This window comes from Coenobita brevimanus, chromosome 81 (genome assembly GCF_032717465.1).
Source record: "Coenobita brevimanus isolate Jiangsu-jjx chromosome 81, ASM3271746v2, whole genome shotgun sequence".
Classification (NCBI taxonomy): Eukaryota; Metazoa; Arthropoda; class Malacostraca; order Decapoda; family Coenobitidae; genus Coenobita; species Coenobita brevimanus.
In genome coordinates, this window is record NC_137034.1 from 21,195,908 (window position 1) to 21,221,153 (window position 25,246).

General features: G+C 45.1%; 1 protein-coding gene across 1 annotated transcript in view; it reads left to right on the forward strand.

Annotated features, from left to right (window-relative positions):
* The window catches only part of LOC145409499 (uncharacterized), a 76,698-nt gene that overhangs the window by 23,015 nt on the left and 28,437 nt on the right, over positions 1-25,246 (forward strand). The window contains exon 5 of the mRNA XM_080279890.1: positions 12,116-12,375. Coding sequence (XP_080136016.1) covers positions 12,116-12,375 — 260 coding nt within the window. The remainder of the gene's footprint in view (positions 1-12,115; positions 12,376-25,246) is intronic.

Genomic DNA, 25,246 nt, shown 5'->3' on the forward strand with positions numbered 1-25,246 from the left:
CTCTTCACAGCATTCAACAACTTTCCATCTACTCCATATATTCTTAACACTTTCCACAATCCTTGTCTATCCACCCTGTCATATGCTTTCTCCAAATCCATGAATGCCGCATACAACTTCTTTCCCTTCTCTAGAAACTTTTCCACTAAAGATCTGAGAATGAATATCTGATCTACACAACCTCTTCCCTTCCTAAAGCCTCCCTGTTCTTCTCCAACTAATTTCTCTGTTCTTTCTCTAACTCTGTCAATAAGTATCCTACCATACACTTTTCCTATTATACTAAGAAGACAAATGCCCCTATGGTTACCACACACTTCTTTTTCCCCTTTTCCTTTGTACAAGGGAATAATTATACCTGACGTCCAATCCTCCGGGACTCTACCTTCCTCCCAGGCCAATCTGCACATCTTCCACATCCATTCTACTACTATCTCTCCCTCATGCTTCAGCATTTCACCAAACACTCCATCAATTCCTGGGGCTTTCCCTGATTTAACTTTCTTCATTGCTTCCACAACTTCTATCCTACTGATTTCTTCCTGTCTTCTCACCTCCCTCCTTCTCCCAGCCATTCCCCAGCCACTTATACTCGCATTACTTCCATCCTCTAAGTTCAACAATTCCTTAAAGTGTTCTCTCCATCTGCTCACTTTTTCTCCCTTCTCCACTAGTAATCTACCATTTTTATCTTTCACTCCCCTGCTAACTTCACTTCCACCCTGTCTTACTCTTTTCACCTCTCTCCAGAACATTTTCTTACAGTCCCTCCACTTTACACTCAAATTTCTTCCCTGCTGGGAATGATCCAGGATATTTAGTGTCTTGTCATCTAAATATTTCATGATAAAAACACTGGGTAGAAAATGTAATGAGCCTGCAATACAGTCGTCCGAATTCTAGTCGGATGAGGAAGCTCCCTAGCACCTCTTCCTCAGCGATTTAATTTTGGATGTGGCTGGTTAATATCAATTTTTATGTTATTTATGGTGAGTATGGTGGTGTTGGAGTGATTTACATGACACGTAAGAGGATAGTTAAGAATAATAGCTAACATAAATCGCTTGGGAAGAGGCGTCAGGGAGCTTCCTTAACAGACGAGAATAATGGTCTGCAGGACTACCAACGTGAGGTGGAAACATTGTGCATTTTTCAATAGCCATCGAGTGTGATGTCAAATTGTTTCACGAGGAACATGCACCGAAACATTTTTTTTTTTTTTTCTAATACAGTTCCTGGCCGTGGTGGTGTTGAGGCGTCTGGGGATTTATATAGCTGGCTGGATGCTGGCGTTAAGGAGTCATATATATCCGCCGGCTAATTGGTCCTGGAGAGTAATGGAGGTCTGCGCTTCCCTTGGTCACTGTACACGTTTTACTCTAATTTGGCGTGACAGTGCCCTTTCTCCATCTTGGATGCAGTGTTGTAGCAATAGGTTAACACTCAGATATTGTACTAGTCATGAGGAAGTCCTGTGGAAAGGATGGAGAGCCGAACTGTTGTCTTTTTCAGCCAGTGGAGAATGTGAAGTACGCCACAAAAAGACGAAAATCTCGGCCAAGTTATTGTAAAAGAACTAGAGGCGGATGTGAAGGGGAAGGCAGAAGGGGAGATGGACGAAAGGAGGAAAGGGGAAAAGAATCAGAAGTATGATGAGATAAATGAAAGCATAAAGCATTAATGAAAAATATTAATGAAAACTCAGTAGATGATAAAGGAATGGCTAAAAGAACATGAAGGAGATCGACTCGTAGCGATACATAGGAGAAAGAAAAAGGAAAAATGGAAAGAAATCATTGCGAGAAAAATTGTGAAAGTGATAACTATAACACTTAGAAATTGCTGACTGGAACGGTATCGGTTTATTGATAATTGCGATTAAAGAAAAACCATGAAACCGATGAGGGACTACTGACAGGAAGAAAACATAATATTCCTATATAAATATCGCAGATACGACAAAGAAGGGAGGAAGGAAATAATGTCACAGACAACAGGATGAAGAAAAATAGGAAAACTTTTAAGGAGGTCACAGATGGAAGGATAAAAAGATATGCCTGTCTGCTTTACCTGTAAGATGGAAATATCTGCCCATATAATTCTGTGTTCATGGTAGGCTAGCCAGATGCGTGATGGTAAAGTAAATTCAGTATTGACCACACTTGAAGTTATTGTGGTATATAAATTTTTAATGTTTCTTTACGTGGACAAAGGATCTGGTGTTATGGGATCGCCTGGTACAAGCTCCGGAGTCCTCTTATTGACTGCAAGACAAACAGATGATGTAACAGCAGACTGCCTTCAGAATGCCGCCACTACAGGGTGAGGTGGGGTGGGGCAGGGTGAGATGGGATAGGGCAGGGAGAGGCAGGATGAGATGGGGTGGGGCAGGGAGAGGCGGGGTGAGGTGAAATGAAGGCAGTGAGAAACAGGGTGAGGTGAGATGGGGCAGGGACAGGCAGGGTGAGGTGAGATGGGAATGGGGGAGGTAGGGTGAGGTGGGATGGGGCAGGGTGAGGTGGGATGGGGCAGGGAGAGGCAAGGTGAGGTGGCATGTGGATGGTTGGTGAGATGGGCCGAGACAGAGTGGGTCAGGAAAGGACGAGGTGTGGCTGGCTAAGGCTTGGTTAGCTGGTTAGGCGGGGTGTGCTGGTGTGGGCGTGGATGTAGCAGTGGGATTAGAAAGCGAATAAATGAACCGGATAAACATTGAGAACGCTGAGCCGTTTCCTCAACACATGAAAAATAACCAGGAGGAGTGGAAGGGCTTTATATATGGACCACCTACCGCCTTGTAGATTAACTGTTTGTGTACAAGATTTTTTTTAAAGTAATATAAAATAGTCAGGAGGTATCAAGAATATAATACTAAAATCATGGTCTATACTGAGGAGGTTAAAGTTTTTAAATCCTTAAACTACCACAGCTTTCCCCCCATCTTATGGGCTAGCGAAAGAAAATATATATGTGTCATGGACCTTATTTGGTTGAAAAATAGACAATTGTAATATATTGATAGATAGATAGAGTAACTGATTACGAGCGATGGCGAAGTCCTCGCGAGTCACTCGTTAGAGTAGTGGCATTTTCTCACGTATGAGCGGCCCAACCAGGCCCGACCCAACTCGGACCTGCCCGACCGTAACACTTTGAGAAGGTTATATGTCAGCAACAACAGGGCTGATCCCTGCGTGGTTTGCACCATATGACAGCTCAATTCATTAAAATTTATTTTTGACAGGTTTCATCACTCCCAGGCAGTGCACGTAGCAAATGACACGCGCCAAGTGCAGTATATCGAAAATCTTCAAAAGAGGGCCACAGGCCAGACAGTTTGATGTAAAGGCATGATACTTGGTAGGTAGATAGCCATCAGTATACTCTAGGCATCCTAGGGGTGTAAGGCGACATTCCATTGCTTTCGGATTTAATTGGTCTCACTCGTACCTCGCCGACAAAGTCGTTTCATTGGTTGTTAAATTGATATAGGGACAGATGGATGGATGGATGGGTATATACGAGTAGACAGACACAAACACACGCAGGTATTTACAGAGATAGATGAACAAATACTTTAGATAGGAAGATAGATAAATAAATAGGGAGGTAGATGAGTATATATAGGTAGATAAATAAGAAGACAGATCGACACTGATAATCAGAGACAAACAGATGGCAGACGTAGATAAACAGACAAGTACATAAACAAAGTTCAGTCTGTACACAACGCCTTCCACTTCACTCTAAAATGCGACTTGTAACTTAAGTAACAAACTTTACCTGACAGACGCCTCTCGAGTTTCACAGCAATTCTCTCTGCCTCCCTTCCTCCCCTTCTCATTTTTACCTGATCCCCCTCTCTTTCCTTCTCTCTTGTTCGTCTTCTTTTCCTTTTTCCCCATCTTTTGTTCTCCTTCTTCCCCCCCTCCCATCTCTTATCCCCCTCCTCATCCTCATCATCTCTTGTCCTCTTCTCTTCCTCCTCCTCATCTCTTGCTCTTCTCTTTCTCATCTCATCTTCTATTCCTCCCCATCTCTTGTTCTTTCTCTCATTCTTTCCACCTCTCTCTCTCCTCCCCATCTCTCTATCCTCTCCTCACTCTAATCCCTTCCACTCTTCCTCACCCTGGTTCACTGACAGCTTCAACTTCCACTCGCGCACAGTGTTTGGAACTCCTGACATTAGCCCCAGCTTCGGTAAAAATAAAGAAAACAGAAAAAGGAGAGGCAAGTTCAGAATGGAAAAAATATCCTATTGAACTGGAAGATAATTTGTCTTTGTTTGCTGAACATATCATTCCTTTCTTTTTAGATGCAGCATGTATATATATATATATATATATATATATATATATATATATATATATATATATATATATATATATATATATATATATATATATATATATATATATATATATATACATATATATATATATATATATATATATATATATATATATATATATATATATATATATATATATATATATATATATATATATATATATCCATCATCCAATCCTACATTGCCCCACGTGGAGGTAGGAGCTCGGGCTAGCTAGTTGGTCTCGACATTTAAGATGAGTGACCAGCCTCACGCATCCCTGAGTGGCATTACATGAACAATCAACCCCAACTACCCCTTGGATAAAAACCTTCACCGGCTCAATCCGATTGGAGCTCAATAATTACCCATTAAACCACAAGGTGTGAACATTTGGTTGTATGGTTACCACCCAGAGTTGTAAATAGTTTCCTGGTGTACAGGAAACCATTTGGCTTGTCACTCAGTGTAGTCACCCACAGGCAGAAGGAAGAGAAAAGAATGAAGGAAAGAAAGACAGAAGAGAGAGTGTAAAGTTACACGTAGGCAAAAGGACAAGGAATGAATGAAGGAATGGAAGACAGAAGATGATGAAAGGAAAGAAGGATGGAGTAGAGGAAAGGACAGACACCTGACAGCAGTATTACATCAAGTGAGTGGATATATATATATATATATATATATATATATATATATATATATATATATATATATATATATATATATATATATATATATACAGATAGATAGATTATGCAAGAAACAAGGAGCCAAAGGCCAAGAACCCACAAATCGTTCCTTCCAAGGAAAAAACAAAAACAATACAAAAGAGAGCCAAATTCAAGATCCGTTCACTTCGAGATGGCAGGACACACTGCGTTTGAAAGATGGAGATCATAGGAAGTAGGAAATACAGACAGAGGGAGACAGTTCCAGAGCTGACGTGTTGCATAAATGAAGGACTGGCAGTAGTGGTTAACTCTTGCATTAGAGAGATCGACAGAAAAAGGATGAGAGTTTGTTGCTAGACGGGTGCTACGGACCCGTCATAGTGGTGGAGGTATGAAAGCAGACAATTCAGAGGAGCAATGACCATTGACGTAGCAATAAAAAAAGAGATAAAGATGCAACAGTGCGGCAAAGAGACACAGGTTGTAGGGAGCCAGTAAGAGTAGGAGAGTTAATGAGACGAAAAGTCTTTGACTCCACCCTACTGAGAAGATCTGTATGTGGGGAACCGCCCCACACATGCGAGTTGTACTCTACACAGGGGCGAATAAAACCCGTGTATAAAGTCAACAACTGTGCAGGGGTAAAGAAGGTACGGAGTCGGCTTAGCTCACCCAATCTCTTGGAAGCAGATTTTACAAGAGATGCAATATGATCTTGCCAAGATAAGTTCCGAGTGAATGAAACCCCAAGCATGTTCGAAGATGAGGCAGGAATAAGCTGGATGTTATTAAATATTAGTGGGTACTCCTGTGAAAGACTGCATTGGGTTGATAGGTGTAAAAACTGAGTTTTTGATGCAGTAAAAACAACAAGGCTATTTTTACCCCAGTCAGAGATACGAGCCAAGTCAGACATAAGGTGTGACATAGCCTCATCCCTTGTTTGTTGAAGTAACTGCTGAGATGGAGGTTGTGAAAACCAAATGGAAAGGTGGAGGGTGGAATCATCAGCGTACGAGAGGATATGGTTAGATGTACAGCTTAGAAGGTCATAGATGAATATAAGGAAGAGATTTGGTGATAGGACAGAGCCATGAGGAAGACCATTGTTGATAGCTCTAGGAGAAGAACGATGGTCGTCTACAACAGCGGCTATAGAATGCCCAGAAAGGAGGCTATAGATGAAGGAACAGATAGAAGGGTAGAAACTGTATGAGGGCAGTTTGGAAATTAAAGATTTATGCCAGACTCGATCGAAAGCCTTTGAGATGTCAAGTGCAATTGGAAAGCTTTCACCAAAGTCCCGAAAGGAGGATGACCAGGAGTCTTAAAGGTTGGTGAGAAGATCGCCAGTGGAGTGTCCCTGACAGAACCCATACTGACGATGAGAAGGAAGGTTGTGTTATGAAAGTTGCTTTAAAATTATTCTGTTAAGAATTAGCTCGAAAAATTTTGAGACAAAGGATGTTAAAGCAACTGGACGGTGGTTAAAGGGTTGCGAATGATAACCCTTCTATGGGACTGGCTGGATGAGAGCAAACTTTCAGCAAGACAGAAAGGTACAAGTTGAAAGACAAAAGCGAAAGAGTTTACCTAGGCAGGGTGTAAGCACTGAATCACAGTTCTTGAGGACAACAGGAGAGACGCCATCAGGCCAATATGCCTTGTTAGTACTGAGGCCAGTGATGGCAGAAAATACATCAGCTGAAGAAATTTTAACGTCAGCAATGAAGAATTCAGAGGGGGAAACTGATGGAGGAACAGCACCGGAATCGTCTAAGGTGGAACGGGAGGAGAAAGTCTGAGCAAAGAGATCTGCTTTATCAGTAGAAGAAATAGCTACAGAGCCATCAGAGTAGAAAAGAGGAGGGAAGGATGATGAGGTAAGTTGTTAGAAAGGTTTTTGGCAAGGTGCCGGAAGGAGCAGGAAGAATTCGCGTTGGAGAGTTGAGAGCATTTAGTACAATGAAATTATTTTTTGCAGATTTAAGAACAGGCTTAGCACGATTCCGGGCAGAAACATAAACAAGATGTGATTCAAGGGTGGGTTGGCTCTGGTACCTATCATAGGCCCTCTCCTTGTTGCAGACTGCATTAGAACAAGCGTGATTAAACCAAGGCTTTCTTGCATTAGTCAAAGGATATGAGAAGGGAATGTATGCTTCCATGCTTGAGAGAATAACCTCCGTAATGTGCAAAGCACACTCAGATGGCTCCCAGCCATGGTTGAGGCAATAATCATTCCAGGAAAAGCCAAAGAAGTACTGCCTGCAGGCCTCCCAATCCGCAGCTCCAAAGTGTCACAGTCAACATTTTTTGGGGGGGTCCACAGGCCGCACTGGAGCGATAGGACAAGTCAAGGTAATAAGGTTGTGATCGGAGGAGCCCAATGGAGAGAAAAGATCAACAGTGTAAGCAGAAGGATTAGTTGTAAGGAATAGGTCAGATATGTTGGAGCTCTCTCAACGGTGGTCAGGGATACGGGTAGGGTGCTGTACAAGCTGCTCTAGGTCATTAACCCTCCGTTAGTCAGGTGGGGTGTTTGGCACCCCAAATTTTTTTAAAAGCTCATATTTCCTAGCCTGTAATTCGAATACTTCTCTCCGTTCCAGTACTCTCCTGATTCAGTGAGGGAAGGGAGCATATGGATTGGTTTAGTCCTGCCTTTGCTGTAGTGAGAGAAAGGGGCACTTCCCCCCCCCCCCCTGGGGTGTCCAGTCACCCCATCAAACTAACCATTTAGATCATATTGTGATATAGATTTTTTTTTTTTAAATCATATTTTTGCATATTGTTTATCATTATACTGATTTTAAAAATAAAAAAAAGTATTTTCCTGTGTGTTTTTACCTGACAAATGAGATATGAGTCCATTTATTATTTTTATACTGGTATTATGATTTACTGTATTTTATTATTATAAATTAATAAACACCACTTACAAGGCATTCGATCTTTTCATTAGTAATTGCAGAGATATGCTAAAGCAGCAGTATGAATATATTTTACATATTACTAACAATACATGTATTTTTGTACTAAGGTGTTGTAACACCCCACCAGTCTAAGCATGTCTGAATACCCCACAGGACTAACGAAGGGTCAAGGATAGAAATAATGTAGGCTTGTTCACCAGGTGGATCAGTGAAAGGAGAGGAGAGCCAAAGGTGGTGGTGAACATTGGAATCTCCTAGAATGGAGATTTCAGAGATAGGAGAAACGGATAGAATGTGTTCCATCGTAGAAGTAAGACAGTCTAAGAATTTTTTATAGTCAGTAGAATTAGGAGATAAGTGAACAGCACAGATATATTTAGTTAGAGAATGACAGGAAAGCCGAAGCCAGAAGGTAGAGAATTCAGAAAAATCAAGTTCAGGAACATGAGAGCAAGATAAGTCGTTGCGTACTTATACACAACAGCCACCTTTGGCTTTGAAATGAGTAGAGAGAAAGTAGGAGGAAACAGAAAAGGGTTTGCTATCATTTGCCTCAGACAGCTGAGTCTCGGTCAAGAAGAGAAGGTGAGGTCTAGAGGAGGAGAGGTGGTGCTCAACAGAGAGAAAGTTAGAGGAAAGGTCACGAACGTTGCAGAAATGAAGAAGTGAGTCAGACAGTGGTTCCAGGCATCTCGCTGAGTCGTCAAAGGAAGAGGGGAGGATGGGGACATCCATGGTCGTCCCCCCCCTCCCGGGACTCCAAGGTCTGGTTATGGTGTGCCATTTTTTTTTTTTTTAAGGAAGTGTAGCGTGTACTGTGCATGTAGTTTGGTGTTGACAGTTAGAGAACTTGTACTGGAGAGCATGCTGGCCTACTTGCTGTGTTACCGAAACACAGAAAAAGTTCGTCAAAGGGGGATGGTCAGGAACTAGTCCTGAAGGCTGATGAAACGGGAGCTCCAGCTCTCCCTGTCATCAGATTTCCATCCACTTTGGGAGCATAGTCCTGCTCGACTGGTGATATATATATATATATATATATATATATATATATTTATTTATTTATTTATTTGAGAGAGAGAGAGAGAGAGAGAGAGAGAGAGAGAAAGTCGCGATGTAACTATGTGATACCGTACAAGTATTCGTCTGGTAGCAAAGAGGAATTACAGCAGTAAATCTTGAATTTTATTGGCGTTAGCGGAGGTATGCACTCCCTGAGGGGTTTCTAGTTATGTGCATGTTATTGGCATAAATGTATATTTAGAGTTGAGGTTAGTGTGTAATGCGTCTTGTAGTAAGTTTCCGTATTCCATTTAACTGTGTTCAACGACGATAATGCTTGGTCTGTCCAGAAAGAAAAACTTTTTATACAGCAAATTAGAGGCTGGCTTAGCTTGATCGCGACGAGAGCGCTGTGTAGCAGCGACTCTGAGCTTGAGTCTAACACCAACCTCATCAGGCCCTGTCACTTTAGTCATCGAGGTATACGTGCTTGAGTGAACGTTAGTACGGGTGGCGATTTATTGCAAGTTGAACAATGAAGGATCTTGAAGAGTAACGTCTTTGTGTGAAAGTGTTTGAAATTAGAAATACCTTTTTCAGGGAGTTTTCATATGTTGCAAAAGGCTTATGGAGAGGATTCATTGGGCCGTGCTCAATGTCACAAGTGATTCCAGCGGTTGACATCGGTAAGAATATGCACTGAGGACGATCCCAAATCTGGTTGGCCTTTCTAATCAATGGACGATGGTTACATTGTGAAAATGCGTGCTGTGACCCATGAAAATCGTCGCCTGATTGTTCATGAACTTTCCAAAGAAGTAGGCATCTGTATAAGTTTGGGCCACACGATTTTAACAGAAAACTGAAGATGCATGATTTTACCACAAAACTGTCACGTCTGCGACAGATGACCAAAAGAGAACTGGGTCAGTCAGTCAGGAGCAATTTGATTATTCAAATGCTGATGAAAACTTTCTGAAAAATGTCAAAACAGGTGATGAAATGCTAGAGTACTGCTACAGTGTCGAAGCAAAAACGCAGTTTTTGGTTGGAACATTTGTAATGCTAGGTGTAAATAGGCTCGACTTCTCGTTCCACCTAACGTGGAGCGGGGTCCTCTTTCGAGACCGGAGCTTAGTGCAATAAAGAGAGGCAGGACACAAAATCTCTAGGCAATCACCTTTACACTTATATTACCACAATCAGACACAGGACAAATCAGCAGATATCACAACATAACATATAGCAAAATAAAACCTTATCTATCTCGCAGGATACTTGCTTATCTGATATTAATGCCAACACAATCCATCCTAGTGTATTCAGGGTACAGTGAATATAGGCGCGTGCGTGAGGCGTGGGGAGTGAGTCTCACAAGGGGGGGGGGAGAAAGGGGGGGGTGCGGGACGTGACTTTTGACGGCTAGGAGGGAGTTATGGTAATACTGGAGAGAGGCAAGTATTAACAATGAGGATTACACGTTTTCCAATAGCGAAGGGACTTTGGTAATTGATTTTATTCTTGGTTTACACTTACATTAGATACTGGGACGAGAGAGTGTCGTACAGGATTTACGGGTAGCGTGCGTGGGGGAATATCACTAACACCTTCTCATATTACTTCTTTAGAGCTCACAGCAGTAGGGGTATATTACTATGGAGGAATTTCCAGGCGGCACAGCCTTACTAATTGTATATAAGGGACGTCACTCATAAATACGGTTCATCAGATCTTGGTTCGCACACTCGTCCTTTATTCTCTCACTGGGATCTTACTTGCCCCGATATTCACTATATTAAGTCACTGCACGATACTACACTAGGCAAAGTCACACTTAACCTAAATCACTTGCACTGTGTCTGGGCAGCATCACACGTATTCATCGTGGGGGCAGGGGCAGGAACACGCCGTCGGCAATCCTGCCGGGCTAGGGGCACCGCCAAGGTGAGGCGTGCCAAGAGGGCACGGGACAACTCGTAGGGGCGTCCTCTCGCGTCCCTGGCTACCCGTGGCTTCTGGGCTGGGCTCAGGGGTATGGCCCTCGGGACTGGGGCCGAATAGCTCCAGGAACCTCTGGTGTAAGTCTCGGCCGGAGGTGGGAGCCTTACGTCGTCGTGAGGGCGTATGGAGATCGCACCCGGGTGTCCTGGGGAGGATCGGCAGAGACTGCGGACTGCGGTCTCCAGCGTCTAGGGGCGCCGACAGGGGAGGGCTGCGGCATCGGCTTACACTGGGGCCCGTCAGGTGCATCTGTTCCAGAGCCAGGTGTAGGGAGCGGAGGCCAGGGGAGGCTGTGAGGCCTGTCTGGGCCACTCTGGTACGGGAGGCCTGGGCTCTTGTCTCTTGCTGGGGTGACGTCTTGCTCTTTGCCTCCTTCCGTGCACCTTCGGAGTGACAGTGGGCCATCTCACGAGGACGGGAGCGACAATAGGCCGTCTCTACCGGGGCACCTTCGGAGCAACAATAGGCCATCTCACGAGAAGGGGAGCGACAATAGGCCGTCTCTACCAGAACACTTTCGGAGCGACAATGGGCCGTCTCACGAGGAGGGGAGCGACAATAGGCCGTCTCTACCAGAACACTTTCGGAGCAACAATAGGCCGTCTCACAAGGACGGGAGCAACAATAGGCCGTCTCACGAGGAGGGGAGCGACAATAGGCCGTCTCTACCGGGACACTTTCAGAGCGACAATAGGTCGTCTCACGAGGGCGGGAGCGACAATAGGCCGTCTCTACTGGGACACTTTCGGAGCGACAATAGGCCGTCTCACGAGGACGGGAGTGACAATAGGCCGTCTCTACCAGGACACTTTCGGAGTGATGATAGGCCGTCTCACGAGGATGGGCGCTGTCTGGAGTGTCTAGAACAACTCCACCCCTACCTGGTTCAACAATCCCACTCCGTGAAGGTAGTGTCCTTCTCCTGCGACGGCGACGGCATGGTGGCTGCGCGACATAGGGGCGCACGGCCCGGGCTGACATATGCCGTTGTTGCCGGGGGTTGCTCTGAGTGGTGGCGGCTACCCCGGGGGGTCCGTGTGGGGGTGTCGGCACGTTCCCGGGCATACTGGGCTGTATCTCACTTGCCCCGTTGTCGGGGGCATTAAGGTATTCTTCTGTTTCCATTTCAGGGGCACTGCTTTGTAAGCCACGTATTTTACCACTCTCCCCCTGTAAAGAGTCACATCCTCGTGGCTGGAGGTGGAATGCCTGCGTGTCGTGGGTGGTGTACATGGGCTGGAGGTGTTGCAGCACGGTTTGCCAGGCGATGGTGTAGGGGTTTTCCTCCTGCTCTGCGTCGCAGGTGAGGAAGAGTGTGGAGGCGGTGGTGGTGGAATAAAGGAGGGTCAGCAGGTGGTGTGGTCCGTAGAGTCTTTGGTTCCTGCCAAGGGTAGGCGCCCATACGGTCTTACTCTCATCTTGTTTGGTGTGGCTGTCGGTGAGGTCGGAAGCTGAATGCTGGACACCGAGGGTAGGGGCCGGGTTTTGTGCCATGGTAATGCGGCATTGAGTCTCTGGGGAGTACAGGTAGAGGGGATTTGGGCCTGATGTAGCTTGATGGTGTGATGTTGTGGGGAGGTGGGTGGTGTAGGAGTGTGGGTGTATCGGGTGGGTGGGCATAAGAGTCGGCCGGAGGGGGTGGTGGTGGTTCTGAGGGTGGGTGTGGGTGGGGAAGTAGGTGTGCAGGGTGGGCGGGGTCAGTTAGCACAGGCTGTTGCGCGTGTTGGGGGGGCGGTGGAAGGTGAGATCGTCAGAGTGGGCGTGCGTAGGTGTGGAGGGGAGAGGGCGGTGGTAGTGGGTTGTCCTGCGGGGGTGGCGGGGTGGGCGGGGCACGTGGGCTTGGGTGGAAAGGGTGAGGCAGCGGAGGGAAGGGGTGAGGGTGAGCGAGGTGTGGCGGGTGAGATGTCAGTTGAGGTGCAGGGGGTGGTGGAGGCGGGGGAGGCTGAGGTGGTAGGGGAGGTAGAGGGGGATGGCGAGGAGGAAACATAGCACTCGTATGTGGAAGTGACAGGCGGTACGGGAGCAGGGGGAGGTTGGGGGTGAGGGGTCGGTAGCAGTGGTGAGGTGGCAGGAGAGGTGGCTTGGAGTGTAGGTGGCGAGGAGGGAGTGCAATCTTGTGGAGCCATCCCGGTGTTTGGTGGTGGGGTGGTTTGGGCGGTAGCAGGGTTCTGTGCTAGTGGTGTGGGGTGGGCGGTGGGTGCGAAGCTAGGGGATGGTGTGGGTGTGGGGGTGATGGTGGATGATGTGCGGTGCTGGAACCGTGGTGGCTTGGCAGGGGCTGTGGAGTGGGATGTGGCAGGTAGTGTGTGTCATCAGAGGCGAGGAAAGGTAGGGTGAGGTGTAGGGGGAGAGGGAGCCGGTGGTGGTTGGGCGATGCGGCCTCACGGGGTTGCCTGAATGTTCAGGGATGGGGCGGTGCAGGTGGTAGCAGGGGGCTGAGCTCGTGAGAGAGTGATGGGTGGTGGGGTGCGGGGTGTGGTGGGCGGCGGGGCATCTGGTGAGGTTATTGGGGATGAGGTGGTGGTCCATGGGGATGGTGAGGTTGAAGGTGGGGTAGGGAAGGTAAGCGAGGAAAAAAAGGTGGGTGGGGATGAGGAGGAGGGTGTGATAGGGAAGAAGAATGAGTTAACCATCTGGGCGGGGAAAGCGAGCGGTGGTGAAGTGATGGTGGTGGGTAGTGCGGGGTGGGAGGTGGAAGGCAGTAGACGGGGGGAGGTGGTTTTAGGAAGTAGGTTAGGGGAAGATGAGGAGAGGGTCCTAGGAGGCCTGTGAAGAGGGAGGCCAGTTTTGTGTTGAGGGGGTATAGTGGTGTGTGGGGTGGGAAGGTTAGAACTAGGGGCAGGAATAGGGGAAGGTAGAACAGAAGAGATAGTGAGAGGGGAGGAAAAGGAAAGATAACGTTCTCCCCTGTCGTAGACTGGGGGAGAGGTGAGGTGGCCCCCGCCATTACGGTGGGATGCGGGGGCAGTGGGGGGGCGCTTTTTGTGTTTCCCTTTTTGTATTTTCTTCCCCTGAGGCTTAGGAGAATTTGCGTATGGTGGGGAGGTTTGTAAGCGCCCTCGTGTCATTTGGCTGCACTGGGCAGCTTCTAGCTGCTCACGGATGTCATGGATCGGGCATCCGTGGTAGCACAGAGAAAATTCCCACGGGTTGATGGTGATGAGGTCAACGGGTGGCATGGATGGCTAAAAGGCGCCTCATTAAACTGATACCTCTATCCATGTCTCCTGTTGGGTCATGGATAGTGAAGTGTTGTTTCACAACACTTGGGAGTACTCTGAGCAGAGTGTTAAATGTATGCTGATCCCGGGTTTCCTCATCTGCCTCCGGGTAGGCAGCAGTAACCAGGCGTCTTGCCTGTATCAGGGTATTATCTAAATCCCCGTCGAATGAAAAACTATCCAATTTGGATAGAGCCACTACTTTCCCTAATGATGGGGTGATGGCTTGTACAGTGAACTTTGTAAAGTTCTGCCAGGTGAGTTCTGGGACGATTTTTGGCACTATGTTCGCCGCCGCTTTACCCAATAGTGGTAGTGTGACTGCAATTTTTTGTTGGTCATTTTCAAAGCCAATATCCAGTAAGGGTTTAATTATTGCCAGATATGTGTGTATATCATACTGGTCGGGGTCAAACTTGGGTAACTGAACGTGCGGTTTGGTTGCCATTTTGCCAAATATTTCCTGATTACCTCTCTCTTACGCCCAGGTCTAGAACCACCGCTGGCCACCAATGTAATGCTAGGTGAAATTAGGCTCGACTTCTCGTTCCTATTTCACCTAACGTGGAGTGGGGTCCTCTTTCGAGATCGGAGCTAGTGCAATAAAGAGAGGCAGGACACAAAAACTCTAGGCAACAACCTTTACACGTATACTACCACAATCAGACACAGGACAAATCAGCAGATATTACAGCACAATATTTAGCAATATAAAACCTTATCTAGGATATGTGTATCTCGCAGGATACTTGCTTCTCTGATAGTAATGACAACACAAACAATCCTAATGTATCAGGAGAGCAGTAAATACAGGCGCGCGCGGGGGCACGGGAGGGGAGTTGAGTCTCACTAGGAGGAGATAGGGGAGGTGCGGGGAGTGACTTGTGACGGCTAGGGGAAAGTTATGGTAATACTGGAGGGCGGCAGATATTAGCCGTGAAGTTTATATGGTTTCCACTAGCCAAAATACTTTGATAATTGATTTTATTCTTGATTTACACTTACTCGGGATATTGGAGTGAGAGAGGGTGGTAAACAAGATTTATGGGTAGCGTGGGGGAGGGAGAGAATACCATTAATACTTCCTTTCACAATATTCCTTCGCAGTAATGGGGGTATGTCTTTATAGGGGAATCTCCCGGCGGCACAGGCTTATTAATTGTATAACAGGGATGTCATTCACATGTATAGTCAATCAGATCTTGTTCCACACTCTCGTCCTTTAACTTCTCACTGTGATCTAATTTACCCCGATATTCACTATATGAAATCACTGCACAATATTTACATTAGGGGAAAGCACACTTAACCTAAATCACTTGTGTTACAATATCACACGTATTCATCAGGGGGATAGGCAGGAACATGTCGTCGGCGATCCTGCTGGGCTAGGGGCACCGCCAATGTGAGGCGTGCCGAGAGGACACGAGATAACTCATAAGGGCATCCTCTCGCGTCCTGGGCTTCCTGTGGCTTCCAGGCTTGGCTCGGGCGTATGGCCCTCGGGACTGGGGCCGAATAGCTCCGGGAACCTCTGTGATAAGTCCCGGTGTCGTGGGGGCGTAGAGAGATCACGCCCGGGTGTCCTGGGGAGAACCAAGAGAGACTGTGGGCTGCGGTCTCCAGCGTCTAGGGGCGCCGACAGGGGAGGGCTGCGGCAGCGACTTCCACTGGGGTCCGTCAGTTGCGTCTGCTCTAGAGCCAGGCGTAGGGAACAGAGACCAGGGGAGGCTGGGAGGCCTGTCTGAGTCACTCTGGGACAGGGAGCCTGGGCTCCAGTCTCCTGCCGTGGGGACGTCTCTCTATTCACCTCTCTCTGCACACCCTCAGAGCGACCGAAGATCGTCTCACGAGGGAGGGAGCGACCATAGATCGTCTCTACCAGAGAACTTTCGGAGCGACCATAGATCGTCTCTACCAGAGCACTTTCGGAGCGACCATAGATCGTCTCACGAGGATGGGAGCAACCATAGATCGCCTCTGCCGGAGCACTTTCGGAGCGACCATAGATCGTCTCACGAGGATGGGAGCGACCATAGATCGTCTCTACCGGAGCACTTTCGGAGCGACCATAGATCGTCTCTACCAGAGAACTTTCGGAGCGACCATAGATCGTCTCTACCAGAGCACTTTCGGAGCGACCATAGATCGTCTCACGAGGATGGGAGCAACCATAGATCGCCTCTGCCGGAGCACTTTCGGAGCGACCATAGATCGTCTCACGAGGATGGGAGCGACCATAGATCGTCTCTACCGGAGCACTTTCGGAGCGACCATAGATCGTCTCTACCGGAGCACTTTCAGAGCGACCATAGATCGTCTCTGCCGGAGCACTTTCGGAGCGACCATAGATCGTCTCTACCGGAGCACTTTCGGAGCGACCATAGATCGTCTCTACCGGAGCACTTTCGGAGCGACCATAGATCCTCTCACGAGGATGGGAACGACCATAGATCGTCTCTACCGGAGCACTTTCGGAGCGACCATAGATCGTCTCACGAGGATGGGAGCGACCATAGATTGTCTCTACCGGAACACTTTGGGAGCGACCATAGATCGTCTCTACCGGAACACTTTGGGAGCGACCATAGATCGTCTCTACCGGAACACTTTGGGAGCGACCATAGATTGTCTCTACCGGAACACTTTGGGAGCGACCATAGATCATCTCTACCAGAGGGGCGCTGTCTGGAGTATATTTTCTAACTCCACCGCTAGCTGGCAGCAATTCCACTCCGCGAAGGTAGTGTCCTTCTACAGTGGCGGCGCCATGGTGGCTGCATGACACAGGGGCGCACGGCCCGGGCTGACATGTGTCGTTCTTGCCCAGAGTGGTGGTGGCTGGTGGCGGCTACCCCGTGGGGTCCGTGTAGGGGTGTCGGCGCATCTGCGGGCATACTAAGCTGTTTTTGGCTTGCCCTGTCGTCGGGGGTACTATGGTATTCTTCGGGGGCACTGTTTTTCAAGCCACGTATTTTACGTTATATACCACTGAACGTTATATACCATTTGGCCATGTGGAGAGGATGGAGGGTGAAAGACTGACGAAGAGAGTGTATGTGAGTGAGGTGGAGGGGGGAAGAGGGAGGGGGAGGCCGAGGATGAGATGGAGGGATGGGGTGGAGAGGTATATGAGAGAGGGGGGTGTGAGCTGGGAGCAGGGCAGTGAAATGGCGGGGGACAGGGCGACTTGGAGGCGATTTGTTTGTGGCCACCCCAAACGGGATTGAGGCGTCTGGCAATAGATAGATAGATAGACCATTGAACTCGGGATTTTTTTTCTCTATCTTTTGACAATATTATTTTTTCTAATATTTTTTTTCTAATTATTTGAAAACTGCCGCACACAGGATGTACAGCTCCGGACAGATGAAACGGCTACACCCCATCCACCAGCGACTTGGTTTGGGTCTCAGTGGTTCTGGTAACAGTTGCAGGTGGAGGGAGGGGGGATGTGGGAGGGTGAGGAGGGGAGAAATGTGGGCGGAGTTCTATAGGGGGTAGTGTGGGAGGGTGAAGAAGCACCACAGTCTGGCTGGTGGGAGGGGGAGACGAATGGTTGGGTAGTGGAGACGAGAGTCTGCTGGAGGGTAAGACAGGTGAGTGTGATTAGATGAAAAGAAATTACAAAAAATGAATTATTATAATATCTGCTGCATATATTGCATTTTATCTACTAAATAAAAACACTGTCTATTATTCACCACCGTATTTGGGTATCCTACTCATTATTATTATCCTTTGGATATTAGGCAATAAATAAAGATATTGGACGGTCTTTCGGACCCGAACCAATTTTTTCATAACTTTTTTCTTCAGCTATTTCCGTATTCCTATTATCCCTCGTGCTTGAAGTCCCCCTTTTTATCACTTACTCCTACGCCCTATATTTTTTTTAGGTATAAGGCAGTTTAACTTTCTCTTTAAATAACCATATTTGTCAACAAATTTTCCTTTCATTAATCTATTTAATTACCTGTTTTCTTTCAATATGCATTTGTCTAATAATGGGTGTTACACCTTAATTGGCGCCGCTATTTGACGTTGTGAATAAATTTGGTCTAAATTTACGCATATATTGCAGTCTCTCTCAAGTAGGCTGGCAACCTCACACATCCTCCCCCCTGCTTTCTCCTTCTCTCGCTACCCGTTCCCTCCTTTCCTTTTGTAGTACTGTTTATCTATTCTTTCTCATATTTTTAACCTCATTCCTTCTTACAAACTTTTAGTGCCATAGGAATTTCTCCCTTATCACCTACAGTCCTACTACATGAAAGTGGAAAAAACTGCCATCGGGAAAAGAATAACTGGAAATTTATGGCGAAGGTTACGATATTAGTTATTTAGAATGAAAGTGTTGGCAGATACGCATTCTTGACGTGATTATCGCAGCCACAGCATTTCGCCTTCATAAAACAGAAGGACTATAGGTTTCATGCATTACCTCCTTACGTCCAGCATTACTGTGCAGAACGCCATGTATAACACATTAAGGACCACAAGGACAGTACTGGTAGTCATCGTGATTCTCATGAATCTCTCCATAGGCTATTGAAAACAGTGCTTTATGCTCAACTTCAGAATTATGTTCTCATCATGGCAATGATAGGCAAAGATAATAAAAACATTATATACAACCAAATTATCATTTATTATACAACAAAGCTCAAACTGCCTCCGTGCTACCTGAAAAAAATTAAATACCTGATCATATATATATATATATATATATATATATATATATATATATATATATATATATATATATATATATAATCATACAGGCACTATACTTCTGAAATTTAACATCGAGTACCCCTATATGCCCAAAGTAATTTCCTCTGCATGGACTGACGTTGTAACGAAACTGGTTGTCCCCCTGCAGTAATTATTAATATATTTTTATGGTCATGTATGACTGAATAGTTTTGTTTATACAAGCGAAAACCTCATAAATAATACTCACCGAGTATTATTCCTTCTCCAGCAGTTGCGCCTTCAGTGACACACTTCCAAAAATCCTCTGGCTTGTCAACATAACGTTTGCTAGGGTCCTGTGATGCAATCCTGCTTCGTGCAATACTCTTCTCATAGTCTTTTCGCTGATATCATGGTCTGTGCATCGGTTTCTGTGGCGTGTAGTGCAACATGGTGGTTTCCGTGTGGTAGGTTGCCATGCTAGTTAGTGTCCTCTGCTTTACCCAACACAATAAATTTTAGATCAAACAGTGTTGTTCATGGTTATTAATTTATATATATATAGGATCATGTATTTAATTTCTTCAGGTTACATGTAATTGTGTGAGCTGGTTACACCCTTGAGACTGCAGCACGGAGGCAGTTTGAGCTTTGTTGTATAATAAATGATAATTTGGTTGTATATATTGTTTTTATTGTCTTTGCCTATCATTGCCATGATGAGAACATAATTCTGAAGTTGAGCATAAAGCACTGTTTTCAATAGCCTATGGAGAGATTCATGAGAATCACGATGACTACCAGTACTGTCCTTGTGGTCCTTAATGTGTTATACATGGCGTTCTGCACAGTAATGCTGGACGTAAGGAGGTAATGCATGAAACCTATAGTCCTTCTGTTTTATGAAGGCGAAATGCTGTGGCTGCGATAATCACGTCAAGAATGCGTATCTGCCAACACTTTCATTCTAAATAACTAATATCGTAACCTTCGCCATAAATTTCCAGTTATTCTTTTCCCGATGGCAGTTTTTTCCACTTTCATGTAGTAGGACTGTAGGTGATAAGGGAGAAATTCCTATGGCACTAAAAGTTTGTAAGAAGGAATGAGATTAAAAATATGAGAAAGAATAGATAAACAGTACTACAAAAGGAAAGGAGGGAACGGGTAGCGAGAGAAGGAGAAAGCAGGGGGGAGGATGTGTGAGGTTGCCAGCCTACTTGAGAGAGACTGCAATATATGCGTAAATTTAGACCAAATTTATTCACAACGTCAAATAGCGGCGCCAATTAAGGTGTAACACCCATTATTAGACAAATGCATATTGAAAGAAAACAGGTAATTAAATAGATTAATGAAAGGAATATTTGTTGACAAATATGGTTATTTAAAGAGAAAGTTAAACTGCCTTATGCCTAAAAAAAATATAGGGCGTAGGAGTAAGTGATAAAAAGGGGGAATTCAAGCACGAGGGATAATAGGAATACGGAAATAGCTGAAGAAAATGTTATGAAAAAATTGGTTCGGGTCCGAAAGACCGTCCAATATCTTTATTTATTGCCTAATATCCAAAGGATAATAATAATGAGTAGGATACCCAAATACGGTGGTGAATAATAGACAGTGTTTTTATTTAGTAGATAAAATGCAATATATGCAGCAGATATTATAATAATTCACTTTTTGTAATTTCTTTTCATCTAATCACACTCACCTGTCTTACCCTCCAGCAGACTCTCGTCTCCACTACCCAACCATTCGTCTCCCCCTCCCACCAGCCAGACTGTGGTGCTTCTTCACCCTCCCACACTACCCCCTATAGAACTCCGCCCACATTTCTCCCCTCCTCACCCTCCCACATCCCCCCTCCCTCCACCTGCAACTGTTACCAGAACCACTGAGACCCAAACCAAGTCGCTGGTGGATGGGGTGTAGCCGTTTCATCTGTCCGGAGCTGTACATGTAAACAAACACTTACTCAGTGAATGGGTTAGTTTGCTTAGCTCTATTCCGTATATTTCTCGTCTGGCCAGCAGCTGTGGCCTGAAGTGGGCAAACAGCCGGAGGATATATAAGGAGGGAATTTTGGATGGAGAAGAGAGTTTTTGTGGGACTGGCATCGAGAGAGGGAGTGTTTGGACTGGAGATAAGAGAGGGAGAGAAGCAGTGTCCTGTGTTGTATATATTTCTGAACATCTTTTCACTTCGTATCAGCATCCAATCACAAGTATTACTGATATTGTATTATTATTATTTGTGATAATTATAGAGTGCAGTTTAGTAATCACTTTTTGTATGATTTTATTTCTTGTGTTTGGCAAGTTTGTTCCCAGACTTCAGTTTGATTATTCAGGGTATTATCAAGTAGCTTGTTTTTCCCATTCTTTTGTGTTTTATCTCATCGTAAATTTTGTTAATATTATTAGCTTGTATTGTATAAGGTATTTTTTATCGTGTTTATTTTGCCCTTGCTAACGCCAGCTGATTTTATTTACTTTCGGACCTGTGTTGCGAGATTGGAATGAGTTTTTTTTTTAATTGTTTTTCATTATTTATTTGATCATTTCACTTTACACTTTTTTTTTCTCAAGTTTCTTACGCAGTCAGATGTAGTTATCTAGTCTTGCCTACTCCCAATTATCTATCTGTCTATCTATCTATCTATCTATCTATCGATCTACCTCTCTCTCTATATATATATGTATATATATTCAGAGCCTTCGCTATTCTCGTTTTACTGTAACTTGGCCTAAAAATCGCAATCACTCCATCTGGAGTGATTGAGGTGCATCAAGAGATTAACACGACAGTATGATGCTAGTCACGAAGTTTTATTACGGAAACAATGTAGAGCCATGACATTGTCGTTCTCTGCTAGTGATGTACGTTTTCCTAAGAGATTTTTTTTTTTTTTTTTTTTTTTTTGCATATTACACCGAACTCTCTTCTTTTGTGTGATGTATATTCTTTTAATATTGCCTCACTTTACATACTTAAAGTACCATTAGATATTAACCAGACACCTAAAAAAATCACTAAGGATGAAGTGTCAGGGAGCCTCCTCAACTGACGAGAATACTGGTCCATATCGTGACTTTAGATATGTCTTTACAGGAATAACTAGACAAGGGACAATGTATTCCTTTCCCAGATCTTCATGCAGAAAGAAAATTAGAACCTGCCGTAATTTTCTTGTCACGACTAGTTTAATTTATGAAATTAAAACAGGAGGCAAAGGAAGATTCGACAGATTCCTCGTCCTTCCTGCAAATCACAACCTGAATTACCACAGGGAACTGATCGTAAGTGTGTTTGTGTATCCCAGACGTGGCAGAGAACGTAAAAAAATATACTTCACTGGAACTACCACCACAGCTAATATCAAGACAACCACCTCTGATACCATTATCACTACCAGAACAACCACAGCTACCACAACAATAACAACAACCGCTATCATAGTACCAGTCCTCACTACTACCACAACAACCACCAACACTGCAAGAAGCCGTCACCATCACCACTACCTCACCACCACCACCACCACCACCGTCAAGATTTTGGCCTGAAAATATGAGAGGAGTGAGGATGAAAAATTGTTTTTAAAAACGCGTTTGGTAAATTCATTATCGAAGATTTTTCGCAGTTTTCTTTTTTAATTCTTTGGCCTGTGTGTGTGTGTGTGTGTGTGTGTGTGTGTGTGTGTGTGTGTGTGTGTGTGTGTGTGTTCGCCATGAAGGGGTGAATGGACGCTGTTTCTTCGCACTGAGCAGTTTTCTTTCTTAATCATCCCTGGTAGCATGAGGAGAGAGAGAGAGAGAGAGAGAGAGAGAGAGAGAGAGAGAGAGAGAGTACTCAGGTGGGTTATATTGGCCTGTTATACGTTATTAATCTCGGGTATGTTATTTATGCAGTCTCTTGCAAACTAAAGAAAGATATGAGGTACAAGATTAAACATAAATCGCTAAAAGAGAGGTGTTAGGAAGCCTCTTTTATGGTATTTATGTTGTTTCTAACAGTATTAAATAATATCTTTATACATGACTTTAAAACATAATGAGGTGTAATATTAAAGATAGGTCATTAAGATCTATCTATCTATCTATCTATTGCCAGACGCCTCAATCCCGTTCGGGCTGGCCACAAACAAATCGCCTCCACGTCGCCCTGTCCCTCGCCATTTCACTGCCCTGCTCCCAACTCACACCGCCCTCTCTTATATACCTCTCCACCTCATCCCTCTATCTCATCCTCGGCCTCCCCCTCCCTCTCCCCCCCTCCACCTCACTCACATACTGTACACTCTCTTCGTCAGTCTTTCACCCTCCATCCTCTCCACATGGCCAAACCACCTCAGTGCATTCCTCCTAACGCTTCCTATCACATCCACATCCACACCACAATGCTCCTTTATATCCTCATTTGTCAGCCTGTCTCTCCATGTGACTCCACAGGCTCCTCTTAAATAAGTCATTTCCACTGCTCTCACTCTTGACTTGTGTCCTTCCAACAACGTCCAAGCTTCACTTCCATACGTTAGAGTTGGTATCACAATACTGTCATGTAGTAACTTTTTCACTTCCATGCTCACTTCCCTGTTTCTTATCACTGCTTTCAAGGAACCAGCAACCTTTCTTCCCTGTTGTACCCTTTCAAGCACTTCACCCTCCAAACCTCCATCCTTACTCATCACACTACCCAAGTACTTAAACGTACTCACATTTTCCAATTCCCCACCATCCAACCTCGCTGTACATTCACTGACTTCACCTCTCTCAAAGACTATCACTTTACACTTCCCTACATTCACCTTTAGATTCCGTTTCTTACACACTCTCCCAAACTCATCCACCAATCCCTCCAGCTCCCTTTCATCTTCACTCAACAACACAATATCATCTGCAAACAACAGTACAGGGAGTTTCCAAACACTACCCTCTCTCACCAGAGTCACTCCAGCATCCACTACCCTACCTTGTCCCTCATGTATTACCCCATCCACGTACAGATTGAACAACCAAGGAGACATGACACATCCCTGTTTCAACCCAACCTTCAAAGAGAAAAATTCACTCAGTTCACCATCCACACTCACTGCAGCCTTAACACCATCATACATACTCTTCACAGCATTCAACAACTTCCCATCTACTCCATATATTCTTAATACTTTCCACAATCCTTGTCTATCCACCCTGTCATATGCTTTTTCCAAATCTATGAAAGCCGCATACAACTTCTTTCCCTTCTCTAGAAACTTTTCCACTGAAGATCTAAGAATGAATATCTGATCTACACAACCTCTTCCCTTCCTAAAGTCTCCCTGTTCTTCTCCAATAAATTCCTCTGTTCTTTCTCTAACTCTGTCAATAAGTATCCTACCATACACTTTTCCTATTATACTAAGAAGACAAATGCCTCTATGATTACCACACACTTCTATTTCCCCTTTTCCTTTGTACAAGGGCGTAATTATACCTGACTTCCAATCCTCCGGGAGTCTACCTTCCTCCCAGGCCAATCTGCACATCTTCCACATCCTTTCTACTATTATCTCTCCCCCATGCTTCAGCATTTCACCACACACTCCATCAATTCCTGGGGCTTTCCCCAATTTAACTTTCTTCATTGCTTCCACAACTTCTATCCTACTGATTTTTTCCTGTCTTCTCACCTCCCTCCTTCTCCCAGCCATTCCCCAGCCACTTATACTCGCATTACTTCCATCCTGTATGTTCAACAATTCCTTAAAGTGTTCTCTCCATCTGCTCACTTTTTCTCCCTTCTCCACTAGTAATCTACCATTTTTATCTTTCACTCGTCTGCTAACTTCACATCTGCCCTGTCTTACTCTCTTCACCTCTTTCCAGAACATTTTCTTACAGTCCCTCCACTTTACACTCAAATTCCTTCCAAATTCCTCATCCACTCTCTTCTTACTCTCTCTTACTAATCTTTTCACCTCTTTCTTTCTACATATAACTCTCTCTTCCGCCTCTCAACTTCTACCACGCCCCTATTTCTCATCCATTCATTGTATGCTTTCTTCTTTTGTGCCACAGCCAGTCTCACCACTTCATTCCACCACACTGTTCCTTGCACCCCCCTCCGTCTTCTCTTCATCCCACACACCACATCACATGCTGCATATATTTCTTCTGTGAATATCCTGCACACATCTTCCACGTCCCCCATCTGCTCCAATTTATATTTGCCCAATCGTTCCTCCACTTCTCTCATATATTCTGCTTTATTCTCATCCTCTTGTAACCTTTCCACTCTCCTTGCAAATACCCCTTCTTCCTGTCCTTCCCTTCTTCTATTTCTCCATCTTATTTGGATCTTGATTCTGGCCATCACCAAGCAGTGGTCAGATAGTCCACTCCCCCA